This window comes from Gracilinanus agilis, chromosome 2 (assembly GCF_016433145.1).
Source record: "Gracilinanus agilis isolate LMUSP501 chromosome 2, AgileGrace, whole genome shotgun sequence".
Classification (NCBI taxonomy): Eukaryota; Metazoa; Chordata; class Mammalia; order Didelphimorphia; family Didelphidae; genus Gracilinanus; species Gracilinanus agilis.
The window spans coordinates 94,155,631-94,168,916 of record NC_058131.1 but is presented as its reverse complement, the minus strand read 5'-3'; the positions used below and the strand labels follow the sequence as shown (position 1 = coordinate 94,168,916).

Genomic DNA, 13,286 nt, shown 5'->3' with positions numbered 1-13,286 from the left:
TGAGCATTCCCACTTGCTAAGAGTTGTCAAGGATGCCTCTGGGTGCCATCATGGAACAAAGGAGGGAACAAACCTATTCCTTAAATTATGTCTGTCAGCATGCCCTTTCAAAAGTCATCTTTAAACCTACCTTCTTTGGGGAATCTTCCATATTCAGCTTTTGAGCTTTTGACTTTTCTCACAGGACCCAAACACTTATGTGCTCAATTTACATTATTCAATTTCATTGATGTGCTTTTGTGAAATGTTATATATGTATGGGTTTGTCCTGTGCCTTCAACTAAAATATCTGTTCTCAAAGATAGAGACCATGCCTTAAATCTTTTCAGTATTTCACCCTATAATGCTTAGGATAGGACTCTTCATACACTGGGAGCTCAATGAACTCTTTTTTTTAAAAACCCTTTACCTTCCATCTTAGGATCAGTACCACGTATTGGTTTCAAGATCGAAGAGCAGTAAGAGCTAGGCAATGGAGGTTTAAGTGACTTTTCCAGGGTCACTTAGCTAGGAAGTGAATGATGTTAGATTTGAACCCAAGAACTTCTCCAAGCCTGGCTCTCATTTCACTGAGCCATCTTGCTGCCCCTCCTCAATAAACTCTTGCTAATTGTTCAATGCAATAAAAATTCAATGAAAAGAACAAGGCAATACATATTTATATAATAGTTACCAGGTACAAAGTATATAGTTTCCTTGCTTCCTTTGTCAAATCTATAAATCACCTTTTCTCATGATAAGACAAAAAGGGGAGGGATGTTGGTGAGGAGGAATAGGGCATTAGGGCACAGCAGCCAAAAACTCCTTACCTTTGCACTGTAAACCTTGTCGCAAGAGACCCCAAAGCAAGGATCCACAATGGTCACAGAAAGTAGGGACTTTATAGTTGTGGATACTGAATTTGTGGGGCATGTTGACGCTGAACCGCTGGGAGCCCACCTATAACAAGGAAGGCAGAACAGAGGGCTTAGTCAGAAGACTTCCTCTTCCAAGTGATACTTCTCATTCAAGCACTTTATTTTGTTTTGTTTTTCTATCTGAAAAACAGAGTCATTGTACAAAGGAGATCCTGGCTCTGATTTGATATATGGATAGTTAACTAGTTGTGATGGCATCTTTTCCCTGGCCTTAGGCTTTTGCTTGGTCTGTTCTTCATTGATCCCAAGGATTCTTGCCTTCTATTCATTTTTCTTCAAGGACCATCTTGATTTACTACCTCCATGAAGTGCTCTCTGACTGTTCCTTTCTCTAAACTATATCACTTATAAACTGCTAATTCAAAACAATTAGAGATTATCACTGTTGTTACTTAACTTTTGCACCTGTTCTCCCTTTCCCCCCTTAAACCCTAAAAACACAAGACAAAAATCTCCTTGAAGGCAGAACCAGTATCTGAGACTTCTTTGGTAAATCCCTAGCACCTTGGACAGTGCCTTGCACAAATAAATGTTCAATAGCTATCTACAGATTGATTACTAAAAAGAGTAAGTGGAAAGCTATAAGTTATGAGGGAAAAGGCAATAGGCTGGAAGATGGGAGCACTGGAGTCACATCTTGGCTTTGTGTCACCTTCAGAAAGGCAGTTCATTACATTATAGTCATAGATCTAGAGCTAGAAGGGACCTTAGAGGTCACCTAGTCCCATATTTTATAGAGGAGAAAGCAGGCACAGAGAAGCTTAGTGCTAGTGTATGAAATAGAATGTGAACTCATATCTTCCTGATTTCAAATCCAGTACCCTATCCATTATGCTATACTGCCTCTGATCTGTCAAAAAATAGCCCAAAGAATTTCTGAGGAGCAAAGAAAACAACAAATGAGAAAGAAATCTATAGTTATATGTCATCATGATGATAATTCATATTTATATGATTCTTTAGAGTTTGAATATAAAGTCTCTGAGGCCAGGTTTGAACCCAGTTTCTCCTAATTCCATGTCTAAGGCTACTACACCATGTTGGCTTTCTAAGAAAATAAAAGGTCCAATTATTTATAGTTTTCTTTGAAGAGTATTTTGGATTTTCTTGCTACTTTAACTATGATGTTCTGCTTCCTTGGATAATCTAAATATCTGACAACTTTACTACCTCTACTTCCTCCAAAATGGTCTGGGGCAACCATAGATTGGGGTGCTATCATTGCCCTTCCCAAAACAGACAACAAGGGGCAGCAGCTAAGTGGCAGAGCCTATAGGACAACTGGGCTTAGAATCAGGAAGACATCTTCCTGAGTTCAAATCTGACCTCAGACACTAGATGTATGACCCTGTTTGCCTCAGTTTTCTTATCTGTAAAATGAGATCAAGAAAGAAATGGCAAACCATTCCAGTGTCTTTGACAAGAAAACCCCAACTTGGATCATGGACTGACTGTAGATGGACTGAATTGAACATGACTGAAAATGACTGAACAACAATAATAATACAACAAAGACTGTTTGCAAAAGTGACAAGGCAGAGAATAACTTCCCCAACTGTCTGCTGTCTTCTCAATTTGGACTGAGCAAGGAAATCTCTCCCACATGTTCTGAGACACTAAGACAAAGAAGAAGAGGGAGGACTTCTATGCTTGGGCTGTCTGATAAAATGTTGAAACTCCAAAAATAAGCATAGACTCCCACATGCACACAATAGCTCCATGTTGCTAACCTACCATAACAGAAACCAGTCAGATCCCTTAATAGCAAATTGCAAAAATCAAACCATCCCTCTTGTTGAAGAAGAAAAGATAATGTTAAATATCATGTGAGCCCTAAGTGGGACACTGGCTAGGTATGGCCTTACCTGAGTTTTTCAATTCTATTAACTTACTCTACTCATGAACAGTGCCTATTTCTCATTTGTATGTATTTGATCCTAGACTCAAAGGCAGCATAGTATGTAGTGGAAAGGGTACAGTTGGCAGAGGTGTGGGCTCAAATCTTGCATGTAGTATTTACTGGTTGAGTGTGGGTAAATAATTTAGAGCCTTTCAATAGTTTTCTCACCTGGACAAAAAAAAGGGAGATAATATATGTAGAAATTATGAGAAATGGGGATGATAATATCTATTCAAGGGGTGTTGTCAAGAGCAAATGGGATGATGTATATGAAGTCTTTTGTAAGCCTTAAAGCACTAGGTAAATCTCTTCTAATATTTTGCATTTTTAATGTACATAACTGTTGAAGTCATTTCAGTCATGTCCAGTTCTTCAGAACTCCATTAGGGGTTTTCATGACAAAGATCCTGGAGTCAGTGTGTCATTTCCTTGTTTAGATCATTTTGCAGGTAAGAAAACTGAGGCAAAAAGGATTAAGCTACAGGGTCACACAGTTACTAAGTGTCAGAGGACAAATTTTAACTCAGAAGATGAATCATCCTATCCCCAAGCCCAACTCTCTATCCACTACATCATCTAGCTGCCCTAACTATGTAGACAGTGAAATAAATCATATATTCTTCTGCTTAGTAACACCATGACTGTCCAGTTTCTTGAAGACTCCCCTAGGGCAGTGTTACACATCAGGTGAGTAGCCAAAGGAAGAAAAACAAAATATGAGCTACAATTTTATACACAGAGGAACCAGCGACGGCATCCTCTTCAATCCCCTTGAATGCAAACCCCCAAGGGTCAGGCTTCAAGCACAGAAAACCAGTGCTGTCATTTTAATCAATCAACAAGAATTTATTATGCACCTACTAAACACCAAACACTGCTAGGTTCTTGAACTACAAATACAAAGATTGAAATAATCCCTGTTTGTGAGAAGCTGTCACTCTAATGGGGAAATAGCTACATTTATGAATATATGGCACAAATATAAAGTCAAAAAATATAAAGATATACAAAAGAGATAAATGCAGATTTTGGGGGGAGAGAGGGGCCTAGAGTTTGGGGGAAGAGGTTCGAGGAAAGCTTCATACAGAAAATGGTTCTTGAATTCTCTCTCAAAGAAGGAAAGAGACTTCACAAGGTGGTGGTGAGAAAGGGGTATATTCTGTGTATGGAAACAGCCAATGCCAAGTCACAGCAGTGAAAGATGGGGTGCTATGTATGAGGAACATTGAAAAGACCTGCTTGATTGAGTGAGAAGTGCAAGGTAGGAGTCAATTCCAGTAAGGTTGGAAATGTATTCTCATCCCACTGGAAAGGGGAGGAGAGATGGTTGGACCAGAAAAGAGATGCAGAGGGATACATGTATACTATTTACAGAGACAAAAGAGGAAGAGAAACCCAGGTTGATGTACAAAGAGAGATGAAGAAAAATTGAACAAGACCAAGAAGGGAAGGAAGATGTTGAAATCACATAGAAATAGAAATAAGTTGCAGAGTGGGGAAGGGAAAGGGGAAGAGAGCCAAAGAAAGAAAGGAAAAAAATGTCTGATTTCTTCATTTGAATGGGCAATGATAAGTGTGATCTTGACACATATAAAGCTACTCTCAAGAGAAGAGAGATAAGAGGGGACAAATCTGAAAGAGCACTTTTATAAAGGGAGAGAAGCAAAAGAGGCTGATTCTTAGGTCTCCACCATTAGAATGCAAGTTCCTTGAAGACAGGGACTATCTTCACTCTTGCATTCTTCTATCTAGAGCTTAGTACATAATAAGCACCTAATAAAGGCTTTTTCCTTTCTTCCTTACTTCATTGATCTAAAAACGACCTTAGAGATCTACTCCAAGCATTTCATTTTATAGATGAGAAATCCAAATTTGAGGGGGGTGGGGCAAGGGGAAGGACTTGTTCAAAGACATACAGGACTAGTAACCAGGACCCCTGAACTCCCAGTTTGGTACTCTTTTCACTTAATCAAGATGATTCTATTCTTGTTTATTTAAGAATGCTGAAGGCTTCTGCTTTCTAAGGCAGCAAGAATTTATCTGCCTATGGACACATGCTGATTTCTCATATGCAATGTCCTTGACTCCTTTTATGACAAGCCCAGGCTGCCTAAAGAAATTAGACTAATGGTAAAAATCAGGTTTAGATCAACATCTCATACTCTATACCAAGATAAATTCAAAATGAGTAAATGACTTAAATATAAAGCGGGAAATCATAAATAAATTAGGTGATCATAGAATACTATACCTGTCAGATCTGTGAGACAGGGAGGAATTTAAAAGCAAGCAAGAGAAAGAAAACATTACAAAATTTAAAATGAATGACTTTAATTATATCAAATTAAAAAGATTTTGTACAAACAAAATCAATGCAACAAAAATTAGAAGGAAAGCAACAAACTGGGAAAACGTTTTATAACAAAACTTTCTAACAGGTTTAATTTCCCAAATATATAAGGAATTAAGTCAAATTTACAAAAAAAAATCAAGCCATTCCCCAATCATCAAATGACCAAGGGACAGGAATAGGCAGTTTTCAGATGAAGAAATCAAAATTATGAATAATCACATAAAAATGTTCTAAATCCTTCCTGATTAGAGAAATGTGAATCAAAACAATTCTGAGGTATCACCTCACACCTAGTAATTTGGCCAATATGTCAGCAAAGGAAAGTGATAAATGTTGGAGGGGATGTGGCAAAATTGGGACATTAATACAATGCTGGTGGACTTGTAAATTGGTCCAACATTCTGGAGGGTAATTGGGAACTATGCACAAAGGTCTTTAAAAGAATGCTTGCCCTTTGATCAAGCCATACCACTGCTGAATTTGTACTCCAAAGAGAAAATAAGGAAAAAGACTTGTACAAAAATATTCATAGTTGCACTCTTTGTGATGGCAAAAAAATCGGAAAGTGAGGGAGTGTCCAGGGATTGGGGAATGGCTGAACAAATTGTGGTATATGTTGGTGATGGAATATTATTGTGCTAAAAGCCATATAGAACTGGAGGAATTCCATATGAACGGGAAAGACCTCCAGGAATTGATGCAGAGCAAAAGGAGCAGAAGCAAAATAATGTGGTACATAAAGACTGATACACTGATAAACTTGTACAATCAAGTGAAATAGACTTTTCTACTAGCAGCAATCAATGACTCAGGACAATTCTGAGAGGCTTATGAGAAAGAAAGCTATCCAGAGAAAGAACTGTGGGAGCAGAAATGGGGATGTGATTGGGGTGTGGGCATTAAAAGATCACTCTACTGCAAATATGAATAATATGGCAATAGATTTTGAACAATGACACATGTATAACCAAGTGGAACTGCTTATCAGCTCTAGGAGGGATTTTGTAACTGTATTTTATTATTTCAAAAGTTTTTCAAAAGTTTGCATTTTGTATTTTGCATTTTGAATTTCTGTAATTGTATGTTTTGCACTTGCATTTGTGCAAGTATGTTTTCATTGATTATTTGTTTTCATTGAAATTTTTTTCTTTGATTTATATCCCTAGTACAGGTTAGCATAGATAAGGTGTAGCAATAAAAATAGGATAAGATAAGCATAAGATTAAGACTATTTTTTGGAAATATAATAATAATAAGGTTAGGTATAGCTTTAGAATTACATAGAATAGCGAGCATGTGGGAGAGTTTTTTTTCTCTCCATATGCTCGAAGGTGGGAAATGATAAGGATAATATTAGAAAATAAGTCTTATTATATTAGTTTAGAGATAAGAAGTAGAGAAGCTGGCTTGAGAAAGAATCGGAGTTTCAAACAGAGCTACATAGTGACAGTTTCAAGTCTAACGGTTTTTCTGTGATAGTTACTCTCTCTGGGAGTGGCAGTTGGTCTCTGGCAGGTGTGTGTGTGTGTGTGTGTTTTAAACCCTTAATTTCTGTGTATTGGCTCCTAGGTGGAAGAGTGGTAAGGGTGGGCAATGGGGGTCAAGTGACTTGCCCAGGGTCACACAGCTGGGAAGTGTCTGAGGCCGGATTTGAACCCAGGACCTCCCATCTCTAGGCCTGGCTCTCAATCCACTGAGCTACACAGCTGCCTGGTCTCTGGCAGTTGAGAAAGTCACCCACAGAGATTCTCTCTCTGGAGGCTTGGAGGAGATGACTTCTTTTCTCTCTCTCTCTCACTATCTGAAGTAGAAGGAAAGGAGGGGAAAGACCTGAAGGAGCTTAATGTTTATGTTTTCTTTTTCCAACTTGGGAAACATTATTGACTATCTATTACTTTTTTTATAGATTGTTTTAACTCTGAGAAGACCACAGAAAAACCTGGTCTTTGGTTTGGACTCTGAGTCTGCTAAGGCTCAGAGTCCTAACTTGATTCTTGCTGAGACTTAGCCGGCTAGCCTTTGTTATTTTTATAACTTGGAGACGAAGTTAAGAAATATAAAGATAATAGTGTTAGTTTATTTAGAATAGTAAAAATTTGGGTTAATCAGATCAAGAAGGACCAGTATAGCCTATGGAGAAGCGGTTCCTTATGGAACCGGGGAGTTTTATTTGAATGGAGTTAGAAATCCTTTTTATCCTCATATTTTCAATAAATAGATTATTTTTCTATAACAAGAGTCTCTTTAGCGTCCTTGTGCTTGGCCCTGAAAGGAAGTTCACTTATGAGCCTCGCTTCACTGAGATAAACTGAAGATACTTTGTAAGCACAACAAGGAGAATATCAAAATCAGTTTATTGCCCATAATCAATCCATTGCCTAATTAGTTTTACAGTTTGCCATTTATTTTTACAGGGGGGAATAAAGGGTGGGGGAAGAACATGAATCATGTAATCATGGGAAAATATTCTAAACAAATTAATTCTTTTTTTTTTTAAAGAAAGAAATGAGACTCAATCATTTAACTCTTTCACAATTCAGATTTCAAATTTATCCTGGATAATTATGAGTTTTTCTAGCCCTTGCTCCCCAGTAAGTATTTTGGTGCCTTAGAAATTTAGAAATACACATAATTTCTACTATATCTACATCCTCTTCCTATTGATTGCTTGTGAAAGTGACAAAATAGAGTGTGAGGAGCAGTGGTTACAGCCTAGGGCTAATAGCCAGAGACTAAATTATAGCTTGAAATCCTGGACTTGCTTCCTAAAGGAAAACCTTTGGAAAAGTCACTTCCCATCTTTTGGGCTATCTCCCTACTATTTAGCAAACTTGTAAAATTCCAAAGCCTCAGTATATAGCTTCCTTAAAGGATAAAACACAGACTTGACTTCAAGTCTAGCCTCAGCTACTTCCTGATGATTTAACCACTGTCTGCCTTAGTTTCCTCATTTGCCACATGGAGATAATAATGCCACTCAAGATTTTTATGAAAATAAAATGAGTCAATATTTATAAAGTATTATGTAAATGCTAGTCATTATTATTGTTATAACTTCTCTTTTAAGAAATTATGACTAGCCCATTTTAATCTTTTCCTACCAAAAATGTGTAACTTTACTAAATTCTATTAATTGTATGCAAAAATATCTTACCAGAAAATCCTCCTTAATTATGTGCATGCTACAACCAGATAATCTTGAAAGTATTCATCTTAGTGAGAACTCTTCCTTTTTAATTCTTTGTATAATCAGAATTGATATTACCACTAGTTTTCACTTTTTACTGATAGCATCTGGACAGAGATGGTATAGGGTACACTGGGATTATAGATGGGAAAATGCTTTGAGACATAAGATACTCTTTAGCCCAAGTCTCCCACAAAGAAGCATTATCCTTCTCCCAAAGAAGAGACTTTGCACTGGCTGCTCCTTTTGAAGGCTATACTGGCTTAGCCTTTCATGAACACTGGTCAAGGCCAACAAAAGAAAGGTAAGTGAACTACTTAGAATTATAGAACCAAAGAGTGTCAGAGTTGGAAGAGGCTATTCGTCATTTCATCCAATCTAATATCTGAATAGAGGGCCCTCTGCAAGCGCCCCAACAAGCCTCATCTTGCTTGTACTTGAAAACTCTTAGCCACAGAGAACCCACTACCTCCTAAAAAAAGTCCATTCTACTTTGGAATAGCTTTATTGATTAGGGAGTTTCCCTAATATCTACTTGACATTGCCTCTGAACAACTTCATCTCAATTCAATTCCATTCAACAAACATTACTTCCTCATTTTAACCTATCACTCTAAATCCTGTCCTCGGAGCCAAGCACAAGTCTAATCTTTGACTGCATCTGGAGTGTTGTGTTTAGTTCTGGGCGCCAGTGTTTAAAAGTGACATGGATAAGCTGGAGAGCATCCAGAGAAGGGCAACCAGGACTCTAAAACTCCTTGAGCCACATGAGAATCAGTTGAAGTAAATGGGGTTGTTTTGTCTGGAGTAGTGAAGACCTTGGGGGAACTTGGCAGCTACATTCAAGTACTCAAAGGGTTGTCAAGTAGAAGAGAGATTAGGCTTATTCTGTTTGTCCCCAGAGGTTGAATTTGCACAGAGACCAAATGAGGCTTGCTGTCAGCAAAATATGCTCAATAACTAAAGCTGCCCTGGAGAGAAATAGGCTGCCTGGAGAAGAGGTGGGTTCCCTTTGCCAGAAGATCAAGCAGAGGCTACATAACCACTTCTTGGACATGTAAAGTCCATACCTGTCCCAGTTATGTATTGGACCTGATAGCTGTGAGTTACTGTATGCATCCAAATTTCAGATTTGTGATTTTATATCCTTCTTCCCTGAGATGACTTTTTCAATACTTGAAGACAATTATCTCACCCAAATCTTCTTTTCTTCAAACTGAACATTCTCCATCTCTTCAATTAATCTCCATATGCATAGTAAATAGCTTTCTCCAAAGTACACAGCTTTTCATGCCTTTGCCAATCTGGTCACCCTCTTCTAGATGGAGTGCTGTTTACCAACGCCCTTCCTAAAATGTGGCCTACAGAACTGAATGATACTCCAGAGGTGGGATTATTGTCCCTGTTGACTTGAACTGTATGCTTCTGTCAAAGCATCCTAATGCCAAAAACATTAGTAATGGGACATGCAGAGGAAAGATTCCAATACAAGCCTTCCTGACTCTGAAGTTAGCTCTCTATCCACTATGTTATACTGCTGACCTGTCTCTGCCTCTGTGTCTCTGTCTCTGTCTTTGTTTCTGCTATGTCTCTGGTTTCTGATTTTTTCTCTCTTTCTGTCTCTCCTTATGACTCTCTGTCTCTCTTTCTCTCTCTCCATATATATATATATATGTCTCTTACATGTCTCCATATATATATATGGAGAGAGAGAAAGATATATATACCAGCTAGGTGATGCAGTGGATATAGAACTGGCCTTGGAATCAGAAAGACCAGAGTTTAGACATTTGCTAGCTGTGTGACTCTAGGTAAGTCCCTTAATCCCTGCAAGCATAAAACTGGAGAAGAAATGACAAATCACTCGAGTATCTTTGCCAAGAAAATCCCATGGAAATTTGGTCAGGTCCACAGGTTCATGAAGAGTCAGGCATGACTGAACAACCAAATAATTCTGTGTGTGTGTGCATGCCTGTATGCAAGAATAAATATAATGTATAAATTTAGGTATGTATCCATGAAGAAAAATGCAGACTACCCACAAGTGCACACAACAGTCAATATTTTCTCCGTTAAATATGTTCATTATTTCTAACAAGAACTTCATCATTCTCCCAATCTCACCACCTCAAAAGTAAAAAAATAAAAAAAATAAAAAACTCTTCTTTCTCTTTCGCTCCCACTCCTAGGCAATAAGCCACAAAATCCTACCATTTCCTCTTGCCCAGTAGCTGGTGTTTGCCCATTCTTCTCCATTTTCACTGTCATCAGATATAGATGCCACCCCTGGCTTAGGACATAAGCTTTCAATGTACCTCTGCTGGTTGGCAAAGATTGGATAAAACCATCGCAACTCTATCCATGCATGACCATTTAAGGCCATTAACTAGAATTATGAGTTAGCCTTCAACTAAGAAAGCGGAATGGAGCTCCAGTACAGGATCGGTTAAATAATTACATTTTGCCAGTATCATCATTCTGTCTGATGGCCTGCCATCCATCATCCCTGGAGTTAAAGGTAGCTCCACTAAAAGGCTAGCTCAGCTTCCTGGACCAGAAACAATCCATATTTCACCCACCCACCAATCAGCTTCTCCCAGTTTACTGCCAAGACTGAGAAATCCACAAAAAAAATTTATAGCACATTGTCCCTCCAGGCTCACGTCCCGGCACTTAGCTACCAAAGGCACAGTGCCCACAGACCCAAGGAACTCAGTTGGAGTCCAGGCTCTCTACAATCTTTGATATTTGCCAACTTCCCAAGTTTTTGTTCAGCAAATGAGAAAGGAGGCAGGAGCTTAGACAAATAAGTTTTCCCCCCCCCTTGGGGAAGAGTTATAGGGTATGGATGATGGAGGAAAGGACCCCAAGACTTTTACATTATAAATGTTTACCTCATCGTGTGTTTCCTGTTTCTTTAAGCCCGCACACTTCGTTATTATAAGCTCATGGCATCTCTTGTGAACCACGCAAGTGCAAACTGTAAACAACAAAAGATGGGCAGGCTGAGCTTCGGAGGGGAGGTGAGGAGTGCTGAGGGGGATGAAAAGGGAGAAGGGAATAGGGTAGGGTTTCAAATACAAGATTAAATTTGCAACCATAGAACCGTGATCCTTCTGTCTTGATTTAAAAGCTGCCCATCAGCCTCTCCCCTCAAACCCATCACAGAGATCTTTGAAAGGTGCTTTGTCATCCCTGAAATGAGGATTTGCTAAATGCCTTTGGAGGAGAATTAAACATTTATGCTTAAACAGCATCTGTGGTTTTCCATGGTTCTTGGAGCCCTGATCGGTTTCCTTGTTTCATTCAAAGCATATGTCAAGGTCAAGAAACCATTTCCCTTCTAAGCTCTCCCACTGGCATCATTGTTCTTGTTATGGGCATTATGGTTCTTACACGCACTCCTCACAACAGTGCCAAATTGGTGGGCAGAACAGGGAAGCTCTTTAGCCATTAGCTATAAGATCTGCCATGAGATCTTCTCTCGTGTCTGTATTTTTCTAACAAGTAGGGCCTTGACCTTCCACACTGTAAAAATTCCATTTAATTTGTATTTCCACATGAAAAAGCCCAGAGTCTCCTGAGTATTCCCATAGGATGAGGTATACACAGGCTCCTATTTAAAGGTGGTCAGGAAGGAAATCCCCCCTACACTGTACTAAGAGGCAATGGGACCCACATTATACTCTAAAGGGTATGTTATTGTCCAATTACGTTGGATAACTTCCTTTAAGAGTAAGACGTAAAACAACCAGGGATGGACTGCTTCATAGCTTTAGTAGCAAAACAAAACAAACAAAAAAAACCAAAATATGAATATATAGGATACCTGATTTCCTAATTGCACAGGGAAAAATCAAACCTAGTACTTACAGTAGCTTAAAAAATTACCTTTAAGTATTACAAGTGGGTTTTAATTTTTAAATGGCTGGGGATGATTCCCAGGTTAATCAAATAGCTGAGGGGTTAAAGGAATCAGTAAGGGAGTGCTCAGCAAATCCTAGCAGTGTGAGTAGGCAAGAGAGTTGAATGTGATCCCACAGGATACATTAGCACAAATGAGTAGATATGATAGAAATACCTGAGCTCAAAATGAAGTGGAATTTCTGCCAGTCCTCTGTTGGGAACTCTGGTCTTACATAATGAAAAAAAGAATTCAAATCTCTGAATGAGACAGAAAATCGTAAGCTTTCTTCTATCACCAGCAAATAAAGGACTAAGTGTGGCTGGTGCTCACTATAACTCCCCTGCAATCTCAGATCTGGAAGAAAGTAGCCCCTGTATCCTGTGGCATGTGAGAGAAGTGAAAGAAGGTAAGGGGAAGGGAATTGAGGAGAAGAGAGTATATGTAAGGGAAGAGAGGGATGGGATAAGGGCACTGGTGTCCAGGGACTAGTTTAGTCTAGCATACAAATGAGACGGTATATAATATACACACCCAACAAGTCCATTAAAGAGAATCTTTTCATTCATCTAATATGGATATGGCTCATTTTTAACATTTGCTCACAGGCTACCATTTAAGCAGTTGCTTAGATCATAATATACTGCTTACCTTGACATTGGTATCCCTGTTTTCCTATGACACCCCTGAAAGTAAGAACAGGCTCACTTTAGGAAATGAAATTTCAATTTAAGAAAGAAAAAAGAGAAGGAGTGAAGTAGGAAAGAAAGAAGGATGGTAGGAAGGCAGGAAGGAAGGAATGTGTATTCCTTCAATTCAATTCAGTTCAAGGGTTTCCATGTTCACATTTAACATAGGGAAATGAAATTTTAAAGATAAAACCAAGTTCTAAAGATGAAGTCATTTAACTAATGTTAAATGTGAAAAGGAAGGGAGGGAAGAAGGAAGGAAGGAAGGAAGGAAGGAAGGAAGGAAGGAAGGAAGGAAGGAAGGAAGGAAGGAAGGAAGGAAGGGAGGAAGGAAGG

General features: G+C 38.6%; 1 protein-coding gene across 1 annotated transcript in view; it reads right to left on the bottom strand.

Annotated features, from left to right (window-relative positions):
• PRKCE (protein kinase C epsilon) overlaps nt 1–13,286 on the bottom strand; it is a 726,422-nt gene that overhangs the window by 265,188 nt on the left and 447,948 nt on the right. The window contains exons 4-6 of the mRNA XM_044663289.1: nt 12,913–12,947; nt 11,252–11,337; nt 810–939 (exon numbers count right to left, since the gene is read on the bottom strand). Coding sequence (XP_044519224.1) covers nt 810–939; nt 11,252–11,337; nt 12,913–12,947 — 251 coding nt within the window. The remainder of the gene's footprint in view (nt 1–809; nt 940–11,251; nt 11,338–12,912; nt 12,948–13,286) is intronic.